The following is a 27,821-nucleotide window of genomic DNA, read 5'->3' as shown; positions in this document are numbered from 1 at the left end:
AGGGGCAGAGAGAAGATTCTGGGGATAGCTAGAAGATTTTGATCGTAGGATTTTAGTGAGTGTGATGGAGTGTAAGGGGTCAAGAGGTCACAGATGTAAGGGGGAGCAAGGGAGTGGAAGGTAGTAGTACTTTAATCCAGGACAGAACTGGTAGACAGTGGAGTTGATGGAGAATAGGGGTGATTTGTGCAGATTGTTTGGTATGGGTAAGGAGCCTAGAGAGTTCTGCATGTATTACAATCTTTGAAGGGATTTAGTGGGAAGACGAAGGCAAAATGAGTTGCATCTAGACGGGCCATTGCCTAGTAATGAAGTTTAGTCTGTGCATCACTAACAGAGAGGAAGGGTTGGAGGTGGGCAATGTGATGGAGGTGGAAGAAGACTGAGTGTAGTGAGTGTTTTGATGAGGATCGAAGCAGGTGAAGTCAAGTTGTAGCCTAGCTATGCCAGGACATAATAGCACTAAGTAGGCTACACAAGACACTAGAATGGGGAATTGGAAAATATATAGGCCTAAGTTTTGTGGAACAATATCAAAAAGAAAAAACAATAGTTTGGACTATTGTTAATCATATTAACAGTAGTTTGGACACAGACACTTTCATGGCTAGTTTTTTCTTAATTAATTGGAGTGCAGATAAAACACGAAAGAAGAGTTTTTAGACTACTGTACCGCTGAAGTCATACCTTAAGACTGTAAAAGGTCTCAACTAGCGCTAGTCTCCGCAGCTCTTTGGCGCCACCCTGAGTTTAAAAGACTTGTGTCTGTTTTTACCACTGGATTATGGGAAAGGAACAGCAGCAGCTCCTCCCCACGTGTCTGTGTAGAACTGGAATCAGCAACATGGCAGCACCAGACCCAGATTTCTTGCATTGACATATTCAACACAGACAGGCTTGTGCTTTGTTGAAGCTGTTAAGAACAACCAGCGTAGTGGACGAAGAGGCGGGCGTGATCTTTGTGTTGCAGGTGAGACGGAATACATTTATTTCATGTATCACAATTAAATGGGCCTTGGGACTTATTTGGCAGCTAGCGAGCTAACTAGATAACTTAGCATTTGAAAAGTTACATAGTGTTAGGTCATCTTTGTGGAAGAATGACAATGATCACTGATTTTGATGGATGGCTATATTGATGTTGGGTCAGTAAGACTACATGAGATTAGCTAAAGGAAACCATAACATGTTAACGTAACATTAACGTTACCTGTGCATGGCATTTTCAACCAACTCTAACTGTTACGTTAGCTTGTCAATCATCTGGCAAGTGAAACATGCTGTGCTGGTGAAATCAACTAGGTTTTTTTTTAGTTTTTCTTATATGTGGTCACACATTGAAATCATGTAATGATGTGAAGGACCTAACATGTGTGGTTAAATAATGTGTTGACTGTCGTAAGAAAATGACACGTTCTTGCATCATTTCACCGGAGATCAATACTAAATGCTAACGCTGGTTAGCTCGCATATGTTAGCAATAGCCAGCACAGCTAGCTTGGTATGTCTGAAGTCACATCATATTCGCGTTATCTCCTGCTCGTTGCGGGGTTTGTAATTATATGAACGGACTTTGTCTGTAAACAGTTGACACTAGCCACGAATGAAGAACTATTGTTTTAACCTATGTTTTGTACACTTATATTCAGCTCAACGTTAGCAGACAGCACTTTCATGGCTTGCTGTGTAACGTACTGTCGTTGCTTATTTAGCTGGATATTTTAAGAAACAGAGAGCAATGTCAGTAAGGCAGACCAGCGGTTTATACCATGCTTATAATGAGAGGTCTGACTTTAAAATATAATGTGTCGGAACAAATGGCAGTTGTCTTGGTGCAGTACTGTAGGATGCTGTTGTCATTTACCCATGAATTCAAAAGCTCAATGGGATTTTTAACGTCAACGTTACATGTCAAAAAAGGGGGAAATCGAGATTATTTGAGACCACTGTTGTCCCTTGTTATTCGGTCAAATGTTGTATTCACTAGTATCCATCACAAAGTGAATGCCTCAGCATTTCGCTAATCCTAGGTTTGGACTTCAGAGGTCTGTTGCAGAGGTTCCTCCCTGTCCTCTCATCATGGCCAGCGGGGATGACGATGATCCCATCATACAAGAGGTTTGCAGGTTTCCTCCCAACTTTACAGCAGAAAAGATACACACTTATCTATCAGTACTGTAGCCTACTGTGTCTGCCAATGTGTGTTGTTTAAAAGCTGCCAGCAGAGGTATATTGATGTGTCATAAATATGTGTGATGGAAAGGTCAAATAATCTCTTTTGTTTTTTGTGCTCCAGTTTGACGTGTACTTGGCCAAAAGTCTTGCGGATAAGCTTTATCTGTTTCAGGTAAACACTGAATGATTCACAAATAGCACCCAATGTACCCTTTGTCACTTGGATCTATTTAATGTTGAGCTTGTGCATATGATCTTTTTTCCCCTCATCGTTTAGTATCCTGTGCGCCCCTCAACTATGACATATGATGATGCAACTCATTTATCTGCCAAAATTAAGCCTAAGCAACAGAAGGTGAGATGACCATAAAAAGATCTAATGTGTGGTTGGCCCAGAATGTACATGCATTCAGCTGTATGTAATATGGCAACCAAACCCTAGTTGTGACCTCTCACATTTGTATCCACAGGTAGAGCTGGAGGTCGCCATGAACACTATGAGCCCAAACTACTGCCGCAGTAAAGGGGAGCAGATCGCTCTCAATGTTGATGGCACTACTTGTGAAGAGTCTAACCTGTATTCTGTGTGAGTATTGGATGGCACCATAACTGCATTCCAGTATTGCTGCCTTCGTGTTATGTACAGCACGGATACGTGATTGGTATTTTACACACAAGCTTCAGATGTGATTTGTTTTTATTTGGTATTATCCAAGTGACTCTTCACTTTCCTGTTTTTCAAATAGAAAAATGATGGATAAACAGACCTTAACTTCTATTCAAGCAACCACTGACACATCACGCTATGCAGCTGCCATTTTCCGCAAAGGTAAATTATGTTGTCATAACTGCTGTATACTTAAACCCAATTTTATATTCTTTATATTGTCTGGTTAGATGCAATTTGTTAACATGTTGAGCATTTTAATAACTGAAAGTTATGACAATTTGACATCACTTAGATCCTATGTCATTATGTGTTGAGACTGTGGGCACTTTATGCATTATTTTTGTGTTTAACACACATACGTAAGTGGTAAGGCAAACACTTCCTGACTGTTTGTTTGTTTTTGTTACGTGTTGCCAGGAGAGTTCCACCTCACGCCTCTGCAGGGCATTCTCCAGATGAGGCCCAGCTTCTCCTACTTGGACAAAGCCGACACGAAACATCGTGAAAGGGAGGCGGCCAACGAAGGTAGGACCAACTTCATTCATTACACAGAATCTGAATCCAGATTTGGGTGAGTCTACTTGAGTGATCCAACCACAAGTATGTTCTAAATGCAAGTGTAAACAATCACCAAGACACATTGTGATCTGATCACCCAAACCACTTGCTGAAGTGTTTGCTGAGTTGAGGAAACCCATTTGACCATAATCTTTTGTTGTGTAAGCACTAATGGGTTCTGATGCGTCTCTGAATTTCAACTGTCGCTAAGCGCTGCCTTTAGAACGCAGATAAGCCAATGACAGTCCGGCCTCAGCTGGACTCGGACATCAGCTCGGACAACTCCATAGGAAACTGCAGGGAGGAGGCATACGATTACAAATGAATGGTGGATTTATGTAATTTTGCTAATCAAAAACCCAGACGGATAACCATGGTCAAACGATGTGCTTAGGGAACTTGTAATACCGATAGCCAGTACACAGAGAGGCTAGAAAACGGGGTTATATTTCATCAACAGTAGCCTAAGACGTCTCTCACGTTTGCAGCAAGTCGGTGTGATGGGCTTCTAAGCCAACAACGTGGGCACAGTAACCAGGTTCCTTGTTAAATCCCAAGATGAAAATGTTCATTAGTCAACAACTATATTCTTACTACATTGAATGTTAACGTAGGCTAGCATCTCTCAGTCTCAATCGTCCACAAGTTAGCTAGCATTAACGTCAGCACTTTTTTCACTCTGATCTGCTCGCCTCCAGTAGGCTACTTTAAGTCAGCTTTTGTATGTATTTTAAAGTTTTGAATATACCCCTCCATAACATAATTAAGTCCCTTTTGATTGCTTCGGCAGGAAATGAATCCTTCATTGCCCAAAACGTCTTCAAAGCCTGCTTTGATATAGTGTCAGCTGCCGTTTTCCATAATGTATTTCTAATCAAGTCTGGTTTGTTTGACCGAGTTCCTCATGATAACAATGGGAGGCCGGGCTTAGCGAGTTCTAATGAATGTGATGTTGATAGTAACGGAATCTGAAGTCAGGGTTCCCACGGGTCATGGAATTTCTTGAATGTCATGGAATTTTCATGGAAAGTCAGGGAATTTTATCATTTTTGATGCAAATTCATGGAATATAAGGGAATTTTGAATTTTGTTGCAGCAGTTGAAAACGGACTTGTCAAAATATATTATTTTGCCAAAAGTATACTTGCTTAACAAAATATGTTTCCACGCAATATTGGCGTATCTGGTTGTTCGCTTTACTGCTTGCTTGAGTAGCTCAACTGTTTATTCAGTGCCCATTTATTCTAGCATGACCAGCCAGACCCACATCAAGATGTAGGGTCTGGGAACTCACCGTAGGCAGGGCTCAATCGGGGGAGGGGGGGGGGGGGGGGGTAAACGGTTGTCTTTCAAATTCCCTCTTACGATAACGCTAAACGAATCATCTTCTTGTTTTCAAGTAGCAGGATGCGTAAACGTCGCAACTTCTGTGGGGTATACTACGAATCTCGATTAGTGGGGTAGCGAGGTATGTTGCGCTCAAAGCCAGGGTATGCTGTCATACGAAAGTGGATTTGTTTTAGCGTCGCTGTATCACCATGGTATCTTATGCTCGCAACCAAACCTGGTCGGGAGCAGGTTATGTGCTTAGTTATAGCTCAAATCGTGGAAAATCACCGCCCTCTGACTCATCCTACTGACTTGTGACTAGGGATGTAACGATGCATCGTGACACGAATAAAAATCGATACAAATGCGTGACGATTCGCACCGGTTGATAGAAAAAATGAATCGCGATGAGTCACGTGACTTATGTCACTAGGTACGGGGCACAGAACGAGGAAAGATGACGGTAGGCAACAACTTTGAACTAGAGTGTGTGTGTGTGTCAGGGTTCGTATGGGTGCTTGAAGTCCTTGAAAATGCTTGGATTTTAATGTGGTGTTTTCAAGGTTTGAAAAAGACATCATTTATGAAGTTGTTTTGTTTTTGCCACGCGTTCGCGTCCAGTTTGACGTGTCTGGATTTTCCGATAATGACAGCAATCTTGTGATGCTGATATTGACTTTTAATTTCTGCGCGTGTAAACTAGCTACTGTGCTTGAACGAAGTTAGCTGTGACAGACTAACCTACTGGTTTCATCGTTTTAACCACAAAGCCTGTCGACCTTAGGTCTACTCAATTGTTTAGTTAACACCTTGTCATTTCGCGTTTGTCCCGCCGTTCACCTCCGTGCGCCCCATGTACATCAGAACATATGTCGGGATAGCCATCTCACTATGAGAAAACGTATGACAATAGTGCTAAGAGATGAACACGTTTGCATGCTTGGTAAACATCAGTCTTGCACATAATATTGAGCTGATTTTTTTAGTGGAAATGGCTTACTGTAGCATTGTGCTGATAGATGGAAAAAGTTGCCTATTTAAAGGCACAGTCTGAATTTTAATCCTAGCTCTCCATTTAGTGTGTGCACTTGAACAACTATAATGATGTAGCATATAACAGTACTGCCCTACAAAGCAGAAAAGCAGTAACTGCATTTTTGGTCGAAAATTAGTTATTATAATTTTCATGACATTAAAGTTGTTATGAAGATTGATAAGTACCAAAAATAAGCTAATGTAAAGTAAAAAAAATAAAATAAACCTCCAATAACTGCTACATTAACTACGACCATAAGGCTAAGTAACAGCATAACTTTAAAATCAATATCAACAAAAAAAAAAATCGTGATAAAATCGTATCGTGAACAAAAAATCGTGATCCATATCGAGTCGTGAGTTGAGTGTATCGTTACATCCCTACTTGTGACCAATCAATTATCTTGAAAAACGAAGTCATCTCACGTGTGAGACACTCTGTCATCGCATCTACTGAGCAGCTCCGCCTCTTCAAACATTTTGAAACTCGAAGGCGCTTTAACTATGTTGCGCATGCAGATATATCACTTTTATGGACATGTATAGCATACAATATCCGATGACCATCGATTTTTTGATGTTATAGGTTAGACACAAAAAAAGACCACCCTAGATTTTGCTACCGCTCATAAATGCGGAAGTAATCGTTTTTAAACCGAGGCGGTCTTGTGCATCTCCACGTTTCCCGATTGGTCAAAGTCACCCCAACCACGAGAACGCGCACAGATCTGAGCTGAAAGCCTAGTTTGATAAATTCATCCGTGAGTGAGTTTCGTAGTACCACTCAACTCTGATTGCGACTTTCGTTTTTAGCAATCCAGGTTATCCTAAGAAAGCTTGGTTATGTTCAGCGAGATTTGTAGTATACCCCACTGGTCGCATGTCAGTCACCATAATGTTAAGCCCGCCCACCGACTATACACGATGTGATTGGTCCGGTGATTCTGCCAAAGCCCAGCTCCCAAGCTCTACGGAGAGTTGCTAGACTGACCCGGGCAGCAAATTAGTTTTGCTGCCGCTAGGGGTGTCTAGATTTCTAGGCTACTTTTATTCATCCCTCAATCTGGAAATGTAAAAGATTCTTGAGCGTTACACGGCTGCTCTGAAATCATTGGTCGGTATATTGTACCATTCATTATATAGTAAGTCATGGAAATTTAGTTTTTTGTCTGGAAAAGTAATGGAGATTTACATTTGATTTAGAGTGGGAATACATCTGTAAACATCAATGTCTCTCGGCTGACTGCTTGTGATCAGAGCACTCAAGACACATTCTAAATAAATGTAAACAGGCTTTACGTGAACTTAAACTTACACAGTGGCTTAGACTCTCCAGTCAGTGAGCATTTAGATGTGTGTGGTGGTTGTTGCGTGCGCTAAATCTGCTGCTGTTCCAACATAGCCGGGGGTGACTCCTCTCAGGATGAGGCCGAGGAGGATACCAAGCAAGTCACTGTAAGTTGCGCTTGACCTTTCAAGTCATTTGTTTAGTTTGTCATGCAAATGTCGTTCCGAGAATAACCTGTGACTTCCCTGTCCGCCCTGCAGGTGAGGTTTTCACGGCCGGAGTCTGAGCAGGCGCGCCAGCGCCGTGTCCAGTCCTACGAGTTCTTACAGAAGAAGCAAGCGGAGGAACCCTGGGCGCATCTACACTACCATGGGATTAAGGTACCTCGCCCAGGACTAGCCTTAAATCAGTTGCGCCAGGTCTTGCTGCAGATGGTGATTGACCCCCAGGTAGTTTTCTGGAAATGGCATTTTGGTTTTCTAAACTCAGCTGGTTGGTGTAGACTAGGGCTAACGGAACATCTTCACATAGCGTTTGGTGATCTGTTTGATGCTGCATTGAGGGCTGTGCAATTAATCAAATATCAATTTCAATCTCGATTTTGGCTTCAAGCGATCACAGAAAGAGTATAATTGAGAAAAAAAATATTATTTTGCCACATTCCATGACTAAATAGGTTTTCTTGAAAAGCATATCATTTCAACTCCTGCAGCGCACTGATTTTAAGGCTGTGCTCGTAACAGTCGGTAGCATCATGAACCACGCTGAAATATTAACTAACGCATTCTCTGCTAACTTTATCATCACTGTCATTTGAGGCGACCAAATTACTCTGAGAACTTACGGCAAGGTGGCTAATCTAATGTTAGAAAGCCTGTTTTTGAGATCGGCATGTTACAGCTTGTCTATTAGCTAAGCTTCTACTAGTGCATGAGGATGACATTAGGAAAACGTGAATGCTACCATTAGGTAACACTGATTGTTTGCTTTCTCAGTCCCAATGATTATGAAACATATTTTTAAAGACTCATGGGAGAAGTCTCTCGGTTACATTTGAAGTTGCAAACTTAGAAGATACGTTGGGAAACTGAAAGACTGATCAGCGTGATTTACTTATACATTGGCTATCAACCAGTGGTTTCAACCAGTGCTTTGGCAGGTGAAGCAGAGACCCAAGAAATGTAGGGGAGGAGAGAATACATAGAATTGAACACTTATTAAAGTTATTTTCCTTATTATAGGCTTTTAGTGATGTTTTTTTCTCGGGTTGTGGAATAGTCGTTAGTTGATAATTGTGATTACAATTTTGACTAAAATGAGTGTGAGTATAATGTTTGAGCAGCCCTAGGTGAATCTGATGTTTATCAGATTATACTGTTTTTGTTGACCTAGATTATACTAGTTTTAACAATGTGGTATTTTTTAGGCCAACAGTGTTTCTGCCATTGACTTGGTCAGTGAGTGACACTGGTGTTTTTGTGACTTGGGCTTCAGGTTTTGTGCCACCAGACAACCATTTTCCAGAGACCATGGGTCCATTTTTCTCATTATTTCTGGCATACATAGTCTCACTTCTCAGAGGCGAATGCTGCTTTTGTATTTTTGAGTGTGTTTGTTTGTAGTGTAAAGATCTCTACTACCTCTTGCCCTGTTGTGTAGGATGGACGCTCTGAGCATGAGCGGCAGTACCTGTTCTGCCAGAACATGGGAGCTACGGAGAGCACCGAGCTGGTCAAGACTCCCAGGTGAGTTCAGTTTGTGGACTAACTACCCAACGTGTACATAATTATTAGCAGATTATCCATGTTAACATGAACCAACGGTCATAATGAGTAGGTATGTTTAAGCAAAGCTTATGTGGGTGAAATATTTAACATATCCACTGCTGTGTTAAGTGTTAAAATAATTTCTAAATTCAATGGCCTTGTTTGTTTTAAACGACTGTCCATTACCCTGCAGCGAGTACCTGGCCATGCTCATGCCTCCAGTAACAGAAGAGAAGATGTGAGTATGAGTCCTTGACTCCTTGACCTCCTCTTTGTCCTTCATATTTTTCCCATTTTTTACATTAGCGCGATCTGTCGTGTTTGTTAACAAAGGAAGATCTAACAGTATAGTAATGAGACTGCTCAACTGAGGCGGCTTTTTTGTGCCTGTGAGAGCTCGAGACAGTTGAGCATCACTAAAGGCCTCTGCACATAGTCACTGCGTGGTACACTCCACTTACGACATTCGATTACATTCAATTCTGTTGTTTTTGATGCAACCCTGCACACCAATATCAAACTCTGTTCTCTCTGCCATGTAGATTTCAAGTCCGTTCTGTTTTTGTCAGTGCCTCTCAATAGAATCCACTGGTTAATCGACTCTCTGTCAGTTAAAAACGTGGACGCTAGTGTGTGTGGGCAAGTGACCGTGTCGGTGGCTATATGCGGAGTGCTTCAGGTTTCCGAGGCAGGCCAAGTGCAGTTGTAGACTGCCGTGGCTGTAACGTGAGCCTCTGTCCTGTGTGTGTGTTGTGTTGTGTGATGCTCCAGTGTGAGGCCCAGCGGTCCGAGCAACGTGCTCTCCATGGCCCAGCTGCGCACGCTGCCCCTCGGTGACCAGGTCAAGACCCTCATGAAGAATGGTGAGCAAGCCGCTGTGTCCTCACATGCAAGCCCCTCAAGTGTTTCTGCTGGTGTTAATAGAGCAATCGCACAAGGAAATAACCAGTTTGTCAGCAGTAGTAGCATATCAGATTGTTCGATTTCCTGTTTAGAGGTTGTTGTTTTTTTGTCAGCACTGTTTTGAAAGTGATGAAATTATGGGGTTTTGAAACAATATCAGGTGTTTGGCAAGGACACAAAGTATCATTTTGATGGAATGTCACTGTGTTTGTTATGTGGTACTGTTGTGACATCTAGCCAAAATTATACTTTTGATGACCGATAAAGGTCTCATACAAACCCACAATTGTCAAGAAAAATTAGTACTGGGAACAACTTTTGACACACTACATGAGACGTGTACAGTATGAATGTGTTCAGCCCTGCCCAACACTTTATCTTTGATTGTCCTCATACGTTTTTTTTGTGTGCTTTACTGTAGGGTAAATAATACTGTAGGGTAAATAATTGCATTTTCCTTCATTCTTGTTATTTCTGTCTTTCCTCTGTGGTGCCACAGTGAAGGTGATGCCATTTGCCAACCTCATGGGCCTGCTCGCTCCCGGCACAGACTCCACGGCAGTACTGCGCTGTATCCAGCAGGTGGCGATGCTGGTCCAGGGCAACTGGGTCGTCAAGAGGTGAGAAACCACTCCAGTGCCATTGCACTCAGTAACTTGCACAATTAGGTTACAAATGACTCGGTATGTGGCTGTGGTGTGTGTGGCTCTTTCCATGTTTTATTGAAATGGTCAATGGTTGATGACCTGTTCCCTACAGCATCTCATCATTACATATTAAAGGGATCTATGACTCAAAATAAAGCATACAAAATTATTGTAAACCTGAAAATATTCATTTTGCTGGAATGCTGTTCTCAGATGGTCAGCAAGCTGCAATATTATTAGAATGTTGATTACCGTATATCAGAGCCTTACGGTGGTGTGTGTGTGTGTGTGTGTGGCTTGTGTGTGCAGTGACGTGCTGTACCCAAAGAGCAGCTGCAGTCCCCACAGTGGCGTGCCTGCCGAGGTGCTCTGCCGGGGTAGGGACTTCGTGGTGAGTTCTCGTCCTCGTCTCCCGACGCTGGGGATCTTACCTCGTCACCCTGCGCTGAAACATGTCTCTGATCTGTGCCACTTGTCACTTGCTCACCCCCGCGCTGTCGTCTCTTGCAGATGTGGAGGTTCACTCAGGAGCGCTCCATTATGAGGAAGGAGGTGGCCGCTGTCATTAAGGTACTGATGACCGCACTGATGAACGGTCTGAGGAACGCACTGTTGTACTGTTCTCTGCGCTGCATTTACAGTATAACACCAGAGGGCGCTGTGGAGCCAGGAATTGTTTCAGCAGGAGGTTACAGGAAAGATACTTAGAGTGATACACGAGCACAACTACGAATACGTTTCTGATCTAAGAGGCAGTAATTCATTCATTTTGTATGTTCTGTATGATTCTGCTGTAGACACATTTTACATGGACTCTCATGAGCTCATGATCACAGTAATGAGACAGACCAGTGGATATAGGCAGGCCAGACCATGCAGCATTGTATCACCTGTACTGGTGCTATGGGCATATGGGAGGAGGGCTATTTGTGTGACTTTGTGTTTCTAAAATGATGCCACCCTCTGCCAGCTGCCCCCAGAGGACGTGAAGGACTTCCTGGAGCAAATGGCCGTCCCCCGGGTCAACCGCGGCTGGGAGTTTGCGTTACCCAGCGACCGCGAGTTCGTCAAGAAGCACCCCGACGTGGCACAGAGGCAGAGCATGCTGTGGTTGGGCATCCAGGCCAAGTAAGACAACAGACAGTCAGAATAGAGACCCACCCACCCTCACTTAACCAGAGTGGGTAAAGGTTATGTTTTGCATCAAGTTTCTTCGGGGTCAGTCGCTGAACTGTTTATGTTTCCCTTAGGTTGGAGAAGGTGTTCAATTTCTCCAAGGAGGACTTTGCACCGAAGAAAGATTCTCAAGCAGGTCTGTGTTTATCCCAGGATGGGGCAAGTTGTTCTCTGTCTGTTGTGCCTCCTCCATGCTTATCACGATAAGGCTGCCATTAACATCTGAGCGGAAGTCTTTGTTGATGGAGAACAGAAGGTCCTTTTGACTCTTATGTAATTATCAATGGTGCACTTTTGCCCTGCTGATACAGCCGGACTTTGATACCACTTTGATAAACTCTGTGATTTGTCTCATGTCACAATAGGGGATTCTTGAGTCGATCTGGAGTCTTTATATATTTATTGGATGTGACTTAATTAAGCAGTAAGCCTCGAGAGGCCGTGCCTAAAACCCTCCATTAGCAGTTCTATAATCAGTGTAACTTACAGACCTACAGAGTGGCTTATTGCTCTTCTAAAATGATTACTACATAAATCTGGCGATATTTCGTAAAATAAAATGCACAGTAACGAGTAATGTAAGGATTTATTCATAGATAATCATCATTCCGCCAATAAATGTATTTCCTCTTTCAGAATGGTTGCAAAGCAGTGTCGAGATGCAACAACTCTAACAGTCATCCTGTGGGGTTGTGATGTTTCATACAAACGGCATCGAACGCGATCATATTCAAGAATCGGAACTATCCGTTTTAGAAATAAATTCGCACAATGAATACATTTCATGGATTGAATAGATGTCAACGCAGTAATGAGTAATGTGTTGACAGTTCCTCTGTCATTTCTATGTGAATCTTAAATGCTAGTAACCTGCCTCAAAAGAATGTTAAGTCATATCCAATAACCTAGTTGGCGTGTTTCAGAACCGGTCCATGTGAGTGGCGAGCAGCGCCTGAAGGCTGCGCGAGAGGGTGCCCGGGACCAGCAGGCCTCGCTGCAGAAGGACCTGGACACGCGGCGTAAAGGCCCCGCCTCGGGCAGCAAAGCCGCCGCAGCCGCCGCCGCCTCCTCCGGCTCCGCGCCGGCCATCCGAGTCAAGCAGGAGCCGCTCAGCGACTCGGAGGAGCCCATGGACACGACGTCGGACGCCTCCGCCATCCCCAACGGCTCCGTCAACGGTTACCCCGGCTCGCCCGACCCCCAGAACGGCCACGCGGCGCCCGGGCCGGAGCTGCAGGACTTTGTGCGCACCACCTTCCGCCGGCACTTCGTGCTGACGCTCAGCGAGGTGAAGCGGCTCCTCAACCTGCACCTGGCCGCCCTGCCGCCCGGACGCTGCTCGCTGGGGACCGTCTCGGACCGCGCACTGCAGGACGCCATCCTGGTCAACCAGTGCAAACAGATCCTGGTGCCTGTGAGTAGGAAGCACCGCTTCTAGGGGGGGGGGGGGGGGGGGGGTGAGGGTGAGGGGTGATGTGGACACTACATGCTTCTGAAGGGTGTAACTGGCTAATGTATTTATTTATTTTTTATTTATTTATGTTTATTTGACCGGGACAATGCACAATATATAATTGAGCCAGATTATAGCCACAAGGCTAATTTACATCTCTAGTCCCTGGACAGGAGCTGATGTTGTTATAAAAGGTTAATGGAATGACTTCATGTGTACATGGATGAGGTACTTAAGAAGGGAATTATGTTTAGGATCAAAATTAGAGGTGTAAGCTGAGTTTCAAGCTGTGAGATCCTGGAGGCCTTAATGCCTTCAACATACTGTGGAGAACACTGCTGTCCGTTTCCTTCGTGTCGAATAAGCCAACTGGCTCAGTTTGTCCAGAAAGCTGCACACTGTGACCCTCAAAGAAACTGATGAACTGTCCTATATTCTCCACTGGATGTTGGTTTGTAGTGTAACCTATTCAGCTAGTGCAAAAACTGAAGGGTTGTGTTGGGGCAGGCAGTAGAGGCCTGTCTGACTTGGGATTTAAATGAGGCAAAACTGACGAAGGGTAACTGTGGAGACAAAGACAAAGTGAGGGCTAATATCTTGTGATCACAAATACCACTGGCCAGTGACCTGTTGAAAACGGTCATCAAAGCTATTTTCTCAAAGGCTTTTGAAGACTGGAGACAGCAGTCACAGTTGGAATTGCAAGGGTATTAATTATGATGGCATTTCTTGCCCTGAATTTTTATGTTCCAAATAGTTTGGCAGGGGCGCGGGGGTACTAATGAGAGAATGGCTCTTCTTCTCAGGTCCCACTTATCACTTGTGTAGATGTTAACTTCTTAATATTTTAAGGGTGTCCAGCTAAATTGCAGTCTGGAATGCTTGTCATTGAGTTTATTTTAAGTAACAGATGGTATCACAGGAAGTCCTAGACAATAGGGATCACCAGGCCAGTACAAAGGTCACCATCCAGCTATGAGGTCATATTTCACTATAGTGTGTGTGTGTGTGTGTGTGTGTGTGAGTGAAAGAGTTAATGTATGTGAGGGGTGGAGAGATGAATGAATGACATCAGCCATTCTGACTTCCACGTGGATATTATGGAGAAGCGTAGTAGACCTCCCTCTTGTTCATCGGCGCCTGCCACAACACGAGCAGCAAGCAGAGACAAGCTCACGCAGTCGAGCGTGTTTTTTTGTCCTTGCCATGAGGGTACATTCCTGTTTAGACTCAACCGCAGAGACATGTATGTTGATCTCGCACAGCATCTCTCTCGGGAAGGTGAAGCCAGCAGGCAGGCCTAGGAGGAGTCGTGTTCCACGCTGTCAAACGAGACCGCATATCAAGGAATATATCCGTTATCCTTACTCCGTTAGTTTGATTGCCAATTTTATACACTAGACTCATCCAGAATAGGTTGTTGGACACCAAGGAATTTGCTGTTTGATAGATGGTAGAGAGATTCTACGGAAACATTCTGTGTATGTATTTGAATTTGCCTTACAATGGAGTCTCATTTGAAGAGGCTGACGTCGTTTGAATTCCCATCTCCTCAGTCACCGTGCAGTACACGTAACGAGGAAGAGAGTCAGACGTGCGTCTACACTACAGGCCCTCTCACAGTACACGCTCTTCCTCTCTTTAGATAAACAGTCTAGGGCCTGGCATCCAAAGCTGTGACGTATTAACACGCAGCATTATTTGAAGAGTGGTGGTCTGGGTACAGTGCCCGTTTGTCCTAATCCGGTCAGTGCTGCGTGATTGTTGTGCCTTGAGGTCGTCGGGACTTCTCGGTTACATCCCCGGCGCGTTCATACGAGCCGTTTAACCGTTGACACGGAAAGGCCCCTCCTTCTCTTATTGTATGTTTGAATTCCAGCATTCTCCACCGTGCATCATATTTCAAGAGTTTGGGCCCGTGCTGGTGGCAGGTTGTTGCTGAGTGAGTCAGGAAGGAAGGAAGCTTCTAGAAAGTGCATTTAGCTCCGAAGGAAATGAAACAAGAATGCCACTGGGCAGCTCCAATGTCCATTTCCTTAGCTGTGAACCAGTAAGACACTGATGACCCATTGAATGGCACGGTGGCTCTTAATCCAGTCTTCTTGTGGTGTAAGACCTGGACTAATCCTTGCTTGTCCGTGGGATTGGTGTGGGGGTGCGAGCTGGCCAGTTAGCCCAGGCTTATGTAATCGCTATTAATGGTTGAGCAGAGACAAAGCGCATTAGCCTGTAAGGAGAGCAGGTCTCCTACAGAGAAGAGGAGTCGTTTTTGTTTTTGAAGGAGCACTCATCGGTGGTTTCACACCTCAGCCGTTTGGCTGACTGAGCTCCCTACTCCTGGGATGGGAGCTATAATTAGAGCTGCAAGGTTGTTGTTAGGGAACGGAGTCTTCTGTTCTGTTTGTTAATTGTAATTATTGTTTAGTGTGTTGGTTTTGAGGAGCAGCGATGAACCCAGAGGCTGTGGCAGTATGTGGCACAAACCTAAGTAGGGGTCATCTAGAACATGCTATCCAGGCCAAGGCCAACAGGGCCAAGATGATTTAGTTCCATTCTCAGACAACAATTGACAGCCCTGGTTAAAGTTCTCCGGCATCTGTGTGAACTTTTCTGATCATGTCAGGCGCTGAAATGTTCCTCGTTTAAAGCCCTCAATGGAATTGTGTTTTGTTCTTTTGAAAGATTCTAAATGAATCAATTATCTTGTGACAAAGCTGATCGATGCATTGGTCAAACTCTGGGTGGATTTGAGAGAGCAAGCCAGCCCTTTTGGTGTTGTGTCTTATGTGCCTTACTCAATAATACAATCTAAAGTTATCGTCCAGAGATCTCTATTTTTCTAGTTCTCTATTTTGTCCAAGTCCCGAAACTCCATGGGAGGAGCCCTGCTTGTATTGCTTGTAATAAACTCCAAATAGTGAGGAGATAGTGTGCATCATCTAATTTGATCTTTTCGCTCTCTGAGTTTCCACTCATTTTTGGTTGATGAGGGGTTTTAAATTATTTAAGACCATCTCCCTGTGAGTGTGAGAGTGTGTGTGTGAGATTGATTTTTTTGTGTCTGTTTCTTTTACAGTTCCCTCCTCAGATCAGAGCTGCTTCAGATGAGCAGAAGGTGTTTGCCTTGTGGGAGTCCGGAGAAACCTTCGACAGGGTAAAACCCACATAAATAATAATAATAATAATAATAATTAAAAAACCCTCTACAAATGACATCACATTTGACATATTAGTAGCATAAGTAGCATTGGCACATTTTGTCAGCGCAATGTAGAATCAATGGCGGAATGGCAATTGTGATCTCATTATAGCTTCTTATCTTCAGGCCACTTCATTTCTGGATATGCCTACTAGAGGTTGACCCATATGGGTTTTTCTATGGCCGACTCTAATGCCGATATTTAGAAATCAGGATCAGCCGAGGACCAACATACAGTATGCTGCCGATTTTATTTTTGGCCGATATTTGCTTGTTTTCTCCCCTCTGTTTCAAAGACAGCTCAGCTGAGTTTTGGGTTGGGTTGCTTATTAAATCTTGACCGAAATATCAGAGTTATCAAATTAAGACATTTAGTCTTATTTTAAAGTAGTACTACTTGCACTGCTGTTTTTAGTGTTTTTTGAAGATGCATGTGGTTTCTTCTTCAGTACCGGCAGATCCTCTTTGAACTGTTCATGAAGAATTATCGGGTCAGGAGAAACTTGGTGCAGAGTCGTCTCACTCAGGAACTGGGCGACAACGTCACCAAAAGTGACGTGGACCGGCTACTCAAGGTGACCCTCCACAATGCACACTGTGACGCAGCCCTCGTATACATGGCCAACAACCCCCCCCCCCCCTCCCCCTCGCCACACACACACACACACACACACACACACACACACACACACAGGGCATATAAGATAGACACACATACACTTGATATCACATATTTAAGTAAGCATACCCCTCAACCACACACACACACACACACACTCACTATCTGTGAAGGTCGTAGAAGAAGGCTGTGCATATGTTCGTTAGCAGAAAGCTTAGATGTGCTGTGTGTGTCCTGTAAGGTGTGTGTTAAATCGTAGTGCAATGCTCCTTTCTCTACAGGACTGCTGCGTCAGCCAGGGAGGCATGTGGTACCTAAAGGGAACCATGTTGTCGTGACGATAGGAGAAGGTGGTGCACAGGCGGGTTCTGTCAGTCAACACCCCCCCACACACACACTGCCCTCCCCCCACAGAGCCTGGTGAGAGCAGCCTCTGCTCGGGGAGGCAAAAGCAGACCGTGCGCGAACCAATCACTGCCCTCCTGCAGTCTCTGGACAAGTCTGTGATTGGGTGATCGAAGAGGTCCATCATTTTTTTCCCCCTTGCCGCCGGAGATGTGCTTTTGTTAATGCAGCCGAACACGTAGCTGGGGTCAGACACAAGATGCTGTGAGTCCAAGCTAAAACCCCCGACACTTCGCTTTCTTCACGTCTAATTAAAGGGCTGGAGCGCTGGAGACAGACACACGTACATGAAGAGAATGAACTGGTGGCAGTTGAGCAGTTGGTTTGAATGACTTTAAGTGATACCGTTATTCTTTACTTCAGTTTCAACATTTGTTTTCATTTTAAGTTAAATGTAGAATAGTGTTCTAATAACAATAAAAAAAAACACAGTGCAGTTATTCAAGGTTAATCTGAATTTGTGGCCTTCTGCAAGTGAACAAGTCACATTTCATTATTCCTGTTTGCTTTTGTATGGGCCTTATGTAGGAACTATGTTCTTTTTTTGTCCCTTAAATTTGTTTTATCGATCCTTGGATTGCAGTGTGCATGAGTTTGAGGAGCTGGTTACCTCACAGTTCTATTCTTTTTTGTTGAACTCTCCATGATGACTTATGCAAAGAGTAATACCATGCAGAGTGGGAGAAGCATGGGACAATTAGCTGAACTTTGCCCGTGTGCTTGTGCTAATAAATGATAAAAAAAAAAAAAATACAAGATGTGAACGAATTGAAAGCACTTGATAGAAACTGGAAATAATAATCTGGTTTCCCCAAGCACACATCTCAGACCGGTGTTTACACAGACCACTAGTACTCTTGGAAATTGTCAAACCAAAGTCCCTCAGACAAGGATGGGGGCCGTCATCCTTAATGCTCTTGGATATACTGTAGGCAAAACAGATGGGGTCTCCAGCATTACACTGCAGGTTGTAGGGGAACTCTTAAGTCCATGATCGGGAATCAGAAGGAAGGGGATTGGAGTGATTGTGCCATTGTTGAATGTACTCTTGGAAGGATGCTTACTTCGAATGAAAACTGAAGACACTTGATGAAAGTTGAATCTTTACTGAAATGATTGGCACATCGTTTGGTAACGTTTGTTATCTCAATAGGATTGAGAGTATGGTGTCGGTAGACTTCTAGATGCTGCTTTTCACGAGAGACCCTTTTTCATATAAGATGTCTCTGTCTGTCCCCCCCCCCCCCAGATCTGATCCTCTTTCTTCAGCTTAAGGGAGTTATTTAAGAGCAGTCTGCTGTCCGCTCTGCCAACAAAAACAAAACCTCTCGCTTTTCTCCTGTCACTAGTGCCCAGGAAAGTGCCATAACAGAAGCTCAGGTCTTCATTGAGATGTTTCCATAACCGGTTGACTGACCTTAATTTTCTTTTTACGGTCTGTGCCACAGCATTTGGGAATTTTTCTTTTTTCTTGTCTTACTTGGCCTGTGGTTAACATGTTATTTCAGTGTCCTGTATAAACAATTCAAATGACCTGAGTGAGTTTAAAGGGAACTGTTTGGCTAACTGACTGAGTTTAGAGCTGCTCTTCTGTTAGACTGTGTGAGGTGTTGTATGCGGCCGCTTAGCCTCAACTCCTCAGTGAAGAGAAAGTGCCTCCTTTGTATTACGGAGAAATATCACCCTCATCAAACCAGTGGACAGTGTTGTCAGAATGAAGAGCCCACCACCACCAGACACACTCCTCACCATTTTGTTTTGCGGTGGAGAGGACCATTAACGTAGGCACCAAAGACCGAAGTAGCCATTTTAAGAATCATTCCAGAACACCTCTCTCTACAGGATGGTAAGACCATTCTGCTTTCCCTCACATTACCTCTGAAAATTGTCATGACAAAAGACTTCATAGAAATGACTGTCTTCTGCCACTCATTTGTCACCTGGCTCAATAAACACTGTACAAAAGTTAAGCAATCTATGGTCTCTTGTGGTTCTGTGGAATTTAGGGAACACTTCCTAGTCAAGGCATCAACAGTCAACTGACAATCATACATTATGAACTACATGAAGAGCATGTCATAGCTGCCCAGTGTTCACCTCCACACTAGAGGGCACAGAATGCACAACCAGGGCCTGGTGCATTCATTAATGTCTATGCCTGTTGAATGTGAACGAGGGGGAACCCATTTGCACAGGTGAAGGACTTCAGAGACACTAGCCTTTTAGACAATGAATTATGCAAACCAGCAGACCAAGGCACCCCAACAAACCTGAGCCTTGCACCTGTTTTGGTCTCGTCTGCCACCTCCATTGGGTCTGGGTGTGTTGCTACAGAGCATAGAATAACTGGAGAACACCTTGCTATGTGGACCAGTGCTCTATTTTGAAAGCAGACCTGACCATGTGACGCAAGACATTCACCCAACAGTTGGTGTGAAGGTAGTGTGAGTGCATAGCTGTTTATGTCTTGCTTATCAACTGCTGTTTTATCTTCCAAGGGTTCAAAGGGTTGTGTTGGATGGCTGTTGCAAAAAATAGAAACCAAAACGCCAGTGAAAAGTTTTTTTTTCTAATTCTCAGACACATATACACAGACAACAGTGTGTCATACAATGTCAATGTGAATAGTTGCCTATTTCAAGTTAAATAGAAAGAGCACTATCATGTGCTTTAAGCATTATAATATGACATTCACATTTTAAAGGAGAAATTAAACGACATGGGAACATTTATACAAAGAAAATGCGTACAAACAAAACAAAAATAAAACCTGCAGTAGCCTAAAGTGCAGTGAAACCAGTGTAAAGCTACATCACATTAATTACGAGTAGAACTGACATAAAACATGGACAAACTTGTGGTACATGACAGTGTTTCGACATAAATAACGTATAAATCTCCTGAATGAGTCAAGATCCAGTTCATTTTTATGGAGTTGATGGCTACGGCTATATTCTTCACCTCAGAAATCCTAAAGTCAACTGCAGCGTAAGAATAAGGGTGTGCCACCACCCACAACTAGACTTTGATCAAACACATCCGACATAGATATCAGATCCCATTTATGTTGATTATAACTTGCTGAGCACCATAATATTCAAGTTGCGAAATACAAGCGTTTCAAAGGTTCCCAATAAACACAAGCCGAACGTCCCACGCAGCAGGACTTCCTCGATTATCCCTAAAGCCAAAAAACAATTCCGAACCAAAAGCTATTGCACCATGCTGTACAGATTCAAATCCTCAGGTTAAATAGAAATCATCCCTAACTGACTGATCCAATCCATTCACATGTTGCAGAACATGAGTCCAAGAACAAGCCCTTCAGTGCCAGAAGGCAACCCCGACAATGAAAGACCAAATTCAAGTTTAAACGTGCTAGCTCGTACATGACTCCACGGATCAGAGATCCTGTGTTCTACTGAGCTCTATCTAGTTTTAAAAAGTGCAATTTTACAAAGAGAGTATAGCGGAGGTTTGTTTGTTCCAAACACTTTGGAGAAGGCAGGATAACTGAGTTGATTAGGTCCATAAATAGGCACTGGTGTTAAAAGTGCAGAGGAGCAATCTTCTTTCTTTTCTTTTCTTTTTCTTTTTCTTTTTTTGGCTGACAATGGCGTCATTGCCGCTCCCACCGTAGCTGTTCAACTCAATTCCCTTAGGACTTCAGCCAAGTACTCAAGTCCGATAAGACACAGTAAACGTTCTTTCGCGCCTGGCCTGCCGCCCGCCTCACTCGACGTGCCGAGGCTTAGCCCTGTTCTGCACGATGTCTGCCTTGGACCTCTGGATGCACTTGAAGATCTCGTGGAAGAGCACCTTGTATTCGGGCAGCTGGGCGTCCTCCTCGAGCCCCACGGCGACAGAGTGGGTGCGAGCCGCGACAGAGGCGTCGAGGTCCGTGGTCGTGGCGACCGCGATTGTGGTCGTGGTGGAGGAGGAGGAGGCAGCGGTGGCGGCCGGTGTCTGGACGGCCTTGTTGGTCTGGACCTGCGGGCCCCCCTCGCACTTCCGCAGCAGGGCGTCGTACTTGACCTGCAGGGCGCTGTACTGGGCGTCCACCTCGTTGAGCAGCGAGATGCCGCGCTGCTTCACCACCTCCGACCGGCCCAGGCACGCCCGCTCGTGCCTGCAGAGGCCGCCGCCGAGCCTGTCCCCCCGCTCGCCGCCTTCGTCGTCGTCGTCATCTTCCCCGCTGCTGCCGTCTTTCTCGGTCACCCTCAGCTGACTCTCGCTGCTGCAGCGCTTCAGGCTGCTCCGACGCCGGCACCCGGCGCCCCTCTCGGCCGGCAGCAGGAGGAGGGCGTCGGGCAGGAAGCGCCCGGCGGCGGAGTTGCGGGCCCCGTCGTTGCGCCACAGCTCCCGCAGCTCAGCCACCTCGGTCTCGGCCTCGGCCAGGCGCGCCCGGCAGCCCTCCAGCTGCGACAGCCGCGTGTCCAGCTCGCCGCACTCCCGCACCAGGGCGTCCACCTCGCGCTCGGCCACCTCGCGCCGCGCCCGCTCCGACGCCAGCTGGGCCTGCAGCGCCTGCACGGAGCTCACGAGCGCCTCGTACTCCGCCTCGTCCTCGGCGTCGTCTTCGGCCCGGCACAGATCTTCATCGTCATCGTCAGAGACGCTGTGGGAATGCTGGCTGCAAACAACAGACCGGATAAAGTTAGATATTGGCATTTGAGAAACAGGTTTAGTGTGATGTGATGAAATTTAAACGTTCATTTAACATTTAAACATACAGAATGTACAGAATTTTAAGCTCTCAAGTATCTTGACTTTAAGAATTGTACACACATCTACAAAAACACCCTTAAGGCATCACAATCACATACAGTATGTACTGCTATGCGTGTCTTAAGGCGTGAGACACGAAGACACAGGCACAGAGATAGAACAGGATGTGCCTGGACCACAATAGACCTCAGGTTAGGTCAAAGCCTGTGGCACAAACTGTGTCATGCATGACATGACAGATCCACTGGTCAAGCAGATCAGGTTGGTCAAGTGAATGGACAGATCAGTTAAGGCAGCTGACCTGAATGGGGCCTTGGTTCATTCTGACTGAAGTCAACTTTGCACGCTAACACCCTGCAATGTTTACTTTCTCACAGGTAATCCATTTAACCAAGTGACAGTTCATCTCTACAGATAGATGTAGCCCCTCACTGTTTTGACTCGTCCATAGCCTTGTTTATGTGGTTTATGAACGTATAAAGTGTGGTTTGCGTAGCTTCAACTGTTTAAAGGGGGCAACACTTCCATTAGCCTAAGAGAGTTGAACCAATTTGACTTTGAGGCCAGAGCTATTTTAGCATCTTCGCTGGCCATTGCTGAATTTAGCATATAGGATTAAAGACATGGCTAGTCGCCATGGATTTCCCATCCAGAGGGCAACGGATGAAAGGCTGCTGGAACGTAAACAAGGCTTGGGAACAAGGCAGGCTGAACGTCTTGACAACTCATTTGCTTTGCCATCTTATCCTGATTGACGTTATCACAATCTTTAAATGGTTATATGGTTAAAACAATAGACCTACATTGTTTCAGTGTTTAGATGTCAATCTGTTTAAACACAAGGGTGTTTTAATGAAGAAACACTTCTTCAGCTCAGTCAGAGACGGTTTATAAAGCGAGACGATTCATATGAGGGTAAATTCTGGTTTCATTGTGACGCAACTGCCACTCCCATTTAGGAGGCAAACGGGAGCATTTCTTATTAAAGGTTATCAAAGGCACCTGCTTCTGCTGATTCTACACCGTTCTAAACCGATTATCTCGTCACTGATCACGCCCCTTTAGGAGGCGGAAGTGGTGCCATTTCATTCCATTGAAAGACCCCTTTATGATTCATCTTAGTAACTATACGATCTTTGGCTCAGTCTTGCTCTCACCTGCCACTTGCAAGTCCTTTCCCTGACCCCAGACTCCTGGAGCTGCCCGGTCGCTGCATCTCGGCCATCTCTGCCGTGGACGCGCTCAGGCCCACCACCTGCCTCTGGAGCTCGTCCACCTGCGTCTGCAGTCCCTCGATGGTGTCTGTGAGCCTGGAGAGGGGAAACAACACCGGGGACCTGTTAGCATGGCCACGTTTACCAACCATCCACATGAGCCTAACAGCACAATGGGTCTAGTGATGGGTGTAATGTGATTCCCATACTTTTTATTAAAAAAAAAAAAAAGCAACAGACATTTGGGGACAGACATTTGGGGTAAAAAAATATAGGACTAACCAGCTTTATCTCCAAAAGAAGGTTTAACATGCTAACGAGTCTATTATCAGCGCCAAGACTGCAACTGTTTCGGTGTTGGTAATGAGTACGATTTTTGCATGGCGTTTTAATAAATAGTTTGACTGTCAGTTTTCAAACAACCCCCTGACTTTTAAGTTTGTAATAGACTAAGCCTCTCCAGACTCTCATTCTCGGCCTGCTCGGTCTCACCCTTGGATCTTGTGCTGGGCGGCTCGGTTGTCCATCACTAGCCTGTGGTTGCTCTGCTCCAGGTCTCGCGCCATGTTGTCCAGCTGCTCGTACACCTTGGCATGCTGGTCATTCACGGACCGAAGGAGGTCCACCTGCTTGGAGAGGTACTGGAGATGCAAAAACAGGGGGGAAAGAGAGAAGGAACATATGAGCACATGAAATTGAACATATACTATTTATTTGCTGTCTGCTCCTTAAGACTTGGATCTAACTCCATGCGGGTGTAGGTTCTGTGTCACTCTTGGCATCCTGCACTAAGGCAATCGTCAGGAGAAAAGCTGAGAATTCCTTTTGATCCATGGTTATTGTGTGTATGAGTACTTCTTAACCTCTTGCCGTTGTTCTTATTGCTATTGAGTAACCTCAATTCAACTAACTGAATTTTGAAAAATAATCTACTAGAAACACTATGAAACACGTGCTAGAAACTGGTCAAACTGGCATGTCACTATGGACCACAACAGAGCGCTGCATTAACTTGACATTTCCCACTCAATTACGCCCTCTGTGGAATGTGGAACTCCTTCAATGCAGACTCAAAGGTCAAGGCATTCTCATTCGTTCAGAAGTCTGCTGGAGGTGCTAGTCGAGGCGCACATGGCAAGGGAAAGCAGCTCTTTTTTGTGTGTGAAAGTATAATCAACGCGATCAGATCGTTCTGTACACTTCTGAAAGGCTTAGTCAGCTCATCAAGGGACAGGACCCTGGTTATCAATCCAATAACAACATGGATAAGAGATACAAAGATAGGCAATCTCTGCTCTAAATATTATGGTCTGCTTCAGCCAAATATGTGTCAAATATAGATACATGCCAACAACAGACAAACTATTCCACGCAAATTTTACTGGAAAACTCTATTCTTCCAGTTTTGAACAAGACCATTTTCTATGAGCCTTGGAGCTGGCTGAAAACGGTCTCTCTAGTGTTAATTTGTGTGTGCAAATGAAAAAACATTAGGATGTAGAACATCATTTCCTCAACATATCATGTCACTTAATGCAAGCAAGGTGATACTCCAGCTTGGAATCAATTCATTGCAACCAAGACCAAACCCAAATGTGTGAGTTGAATGGCAGCTTTTACTGTTTCTAGTTCTTCCAGCAATGAAACATGGCAAGAGAGATACGCACTGTCAGTCGCTGTGCTTCAGAGGACATTCCCTGTGGATTTATCTTTGATTTGACCTTATTAGGGATATTGAGTTCACATTACCAATTCAAATGAGCATCCTCAGTAATTCTGTAAGTCTGTTATATTAACAGATAAGCTCTCAACGTGATTGGCTAGACTAATATTGAGTTGAGCATCACCTCGTAGACAAAATGTGTGGTCTCAAATCTTTGAAAGCTCTGTGCCTAGCCAGTATTTCAATACAAGTAGCTCTAAAGACAGTTAGAAGAGTAGTAGCCAGTGTGCGTGATGGAAGTGTCATCCTTTCAAAACGGCTCTTTTGAGAAAAGATGTGACATATTGGCATATTGATTCTATGTGTATATGCAATGAGAGTTTGGTTCTATGTGCCACTGCCAGTGGTTCTCGAACATGAAAAAATGGTTCACCTCAATCTCCTGCAGCTGCTCCTGGTTGGTGCCATACATCTGCTTGAGGCCCTCCTCCAGCTCCCGATTACGGTCCAGCAGAGTCTTGCCCAACTCAGCAGCCAAATGGAGATCTATAAAACACAAGCGAAAAGGAATAAGGCCAAGGGAAATCTGTATGTAATGACTTCTGAATTACACACCTCAAATTTTGAGGTTTATTTTGAACCAAACACTACATGCCTTTCAAGGTTGTCCTGTGTATAAGATCTTTTGGTGAACCTTCATATTTATAAATACACCTGCATTGAAATACAGAGGCTTAGCTGTCATGCTCTGCAAAAGACAAATTGCTGCCATGTTTAAAGTGTTCGTCTTGAGAGACATGAAAGAAAACTGACTTGGGTGTAATTCCCAAACCAGCTCCAAACATTTGCCTGTTATGACATGAGCACTCAAGAGCATGTGAGCACGAGACAGAACAACCGACCGACAGTCAGGCCCATGGAGTGAGTGGAATGTCACCGCGTGATGCTTTCCATGTCTGGAGATCATCAACATCAACATGGAAAATGTTTGTTATGGAGTGTAACAGTTTAACTGAATGTCATCCTCTAGTCCACGGAAACAGAAGGTGACTGTCAAGCAACATTCAGCTTACTGCTTACCACAAGGCTTTCCAGGGTCAATTTGCTCTACTTAACTTTTGCTACCAGTAATGCCAGTGAATGAGAACATACAGGACTTTGCAGGAGGAAGCAGGATGTTTAAAATGTTTCTTTAAAACAAATCTCAGCCTATGCACGCCGTTCGTAAAGGTTAAGATCGGGTCGTTCCTGTTTTGTCTTTTTCAGCAAGATCGGCAGCATCACAGAATAGGTGACAAAACCAACCAACGTCTTCCGTTATCAAATTTCCAACGGTGACTTCACTGTGAGCGGCATTGTATTCGAGCAGGTGCAGCAGTAGCCTAAGAGCCTGAGCCTACATTTCAATTAACTGAAATCGCCTATCTTTGATAAACCTATTTATTAATGATAAATGTTACCCACATATCCGTTCTTTAGTAGTGAGTGCGCTGCGCTCCCACAAATCTTTGTCATGCGCGTAAAACCTAGAAAGCGTTCTGGTAACGTTATAGTCTACAGATTAGGCTACAAATTCGTAACATTATATCTCAACGGCTGAGAGCGCGCCGGGTTTACTCATATATTAATCATTCAAAACCATTTACCATGCTCGAGGTCTTGGTGGTCGAACCAAGGTTCCTCCTCTTTAATTTCGAATTCCTCCTCCACAATCATGTCTGTCAGCATCTTCTTCTTCCACACAAAAGCTTTGTCCCTAAACTCCGGAGCCTATTCCTGCACCTGCCCCTGGAAGCAGCAAGCACATTTATGGCTCTCTCTTCGGGTTATCCGCCTGCGTTTGGCTTTATCCTCAGGCGCTGTTCAAAAGCCGGTTTCCGCTGTGTGAATCTCGAAGAGCATGCTGTGGTTGAGCACCGCTGTGGTGCAAGACTGCAGACAGAGAGCAAGCTTACGGTACCCTCCCCTCGGCAACGTCCATAGATACGTGCTATAACGTGGCAAGCTCCTCGTACCTCTGATAACGTGACGTAAGGCAAAGGATGTGCGTCGAAAAGTGGTCACTGCGCTTTCTGTAGCCTTTCACCTATCTAATAGGCTAGGTTGATTGGACAGCCTACAATTTCATTGTAGGACTGTAGTGAGAAACTTAAGGCTCCCTAAACTTGATCAGAAGAAGATAATGTGATATCAAAGCCAGCCTAAATACAGCCCTGTCCAACTTAATTTGTTAAATTCAGTTAGGCTCATTATTACTGGTTAACCCAATTAATTATAAGACTCCCAGCCATGGCTATTGCGCTCCCTGCTGGATAACTATAGACCTGCATCACAACAAACTTGTGAAAAACACATATAATATATATATACACACACACACACACACACACACACTAAGTCAAAAGATTTGGGTCTCTTAAACATTTCCATTATAGACAGAATACCAACTGAGATCAGTTGCATTGTTTTTTTTAATCAGGGGGGCAGCAGTTTATGTGCTATTTTGCAGAGAACCCTTTGCAATTATGTAAGCATAATGCACTCTGAGAACTGCTACCCTGATTTAAAAAACAAACAAACAATGCAACTGATATCAGCCGGTATTCTTTATGGAGTGGAATTTACATTTCTAAATTTTTGGTAGTATATATATATATATATATATATATATATATATATATATGTGTGTGTGTGTGTGTGTGTGTGTGTGTGTGTGTGTGTGTGTGTGTGTGTGTGTGTGTGTGTGTGTGTGTGTGTCATATAATTACATTATCTTACATTATGTGCTTACATAATTGCAAAAGGGTTCTTGACTGTTGTAGAAAGAAATGGCTGATCTTTAATGCAGTATCTACATTGCCCATGTAAATATTAAAATAATTGTATATACATATATTTACTTACTTAAGTAAATCATTAATAAACATTTGGGCTCTAGGCTGTAGTTGAAACACAAAAATGGTTGAAACTGTCCCCTCTAGTGGTAGACGATA

General features: G+C 44.2%; 2 protein-coding genes across 2 annotated transcripts; one reads left to right on the top strand and one right to left on the bottom strand.

Moving 5' to 3' along the window:
* Nucleotides 1–769: 769 nt before the first annotated feature.
* polr3e (polymerase (RNA) III (DNA directed) polypeptide E) lies at nt 770–19,199 on the top strand. The gene is made up of 21 exons (XM_062526012.1): nt 770–970; nt 2,031–2,118; nt 2,297–2,347; nt 2,453–2,530; nt 2,646–2,761; nt 2,922–3,004; nt 3,263–3,370; nt 7,170–7,222; nt 7,316–7,435; nt 8,715–8,800; nt 9,015–9,059; nt 9,593–9,684; nt 10,224–10,344; nt 10,681–10,762; nt 10,882–10,941; nt 11,342–11,499; nt 11,622–11,683; nt 12,471–12,961; nt 16,077–16,154; nt 16,649–16,774; nt 17,100–19,199. Exons 2-21 carry the CDS (start codon nt 2,080–2,082, stop codon nt 17,154–17,156), a joined length of 2,106 nt encoding a protein of 701 aa, XP_062381996.1. The 5' UTR covers nt 770–970; nt 2,031–2,079; the 3' UTR covers nt 17,157–19,199.
* A 577-nt stretch (nt 19,200–19,776) lies between these two features.
* On the bottom strand, nt 19,777–26,848 carry LOC134070619 (cerebellar degeneration-related protein 2-like). The gene is made up of 5 exons (XM_062527011.1): nt 26,475–26,848; nt 25,262–25,374; nt 23,658–23,806; nt 23,109–23,261; nt 19,777–21,856 (listed from the first exon to the last, which is right to left on the bottom strand). The coding sequence occupies exons 1-5, from the start codon at nt 26,554–26,556 to the stop codon at nt 20,956–20,958; spliced, it is 1,398 nt and encodes a 465-aa protein (XP_062382995.1). The 5' UTR covers nt 26,557–26,848; the 3' UTR covers nt 19,777–20,955.
* Between the last annotated feature and the right edge of the window lie 973 nt (nt 26,849–27,821).

This window comes from Sardina pilchardus, chromosome 22 (genome assembly GCF_963854185.1).
Source record: "Sardina pilchardus chromosome 22, fSarPil1.1, whole genome shotgun sequence".
In the NCBI taxonomy this organism is placed as follows: Eukaryota; Metazoa; Chordata; class Actinopteri; order Clupeiformes; family Clupeidae; genus Sardina; species Sardina pilchardus.
Note: the sequence above shows the minus strand (reverse complement) of the source record. Positions and strands in the feature narration are given on the sequence as shown.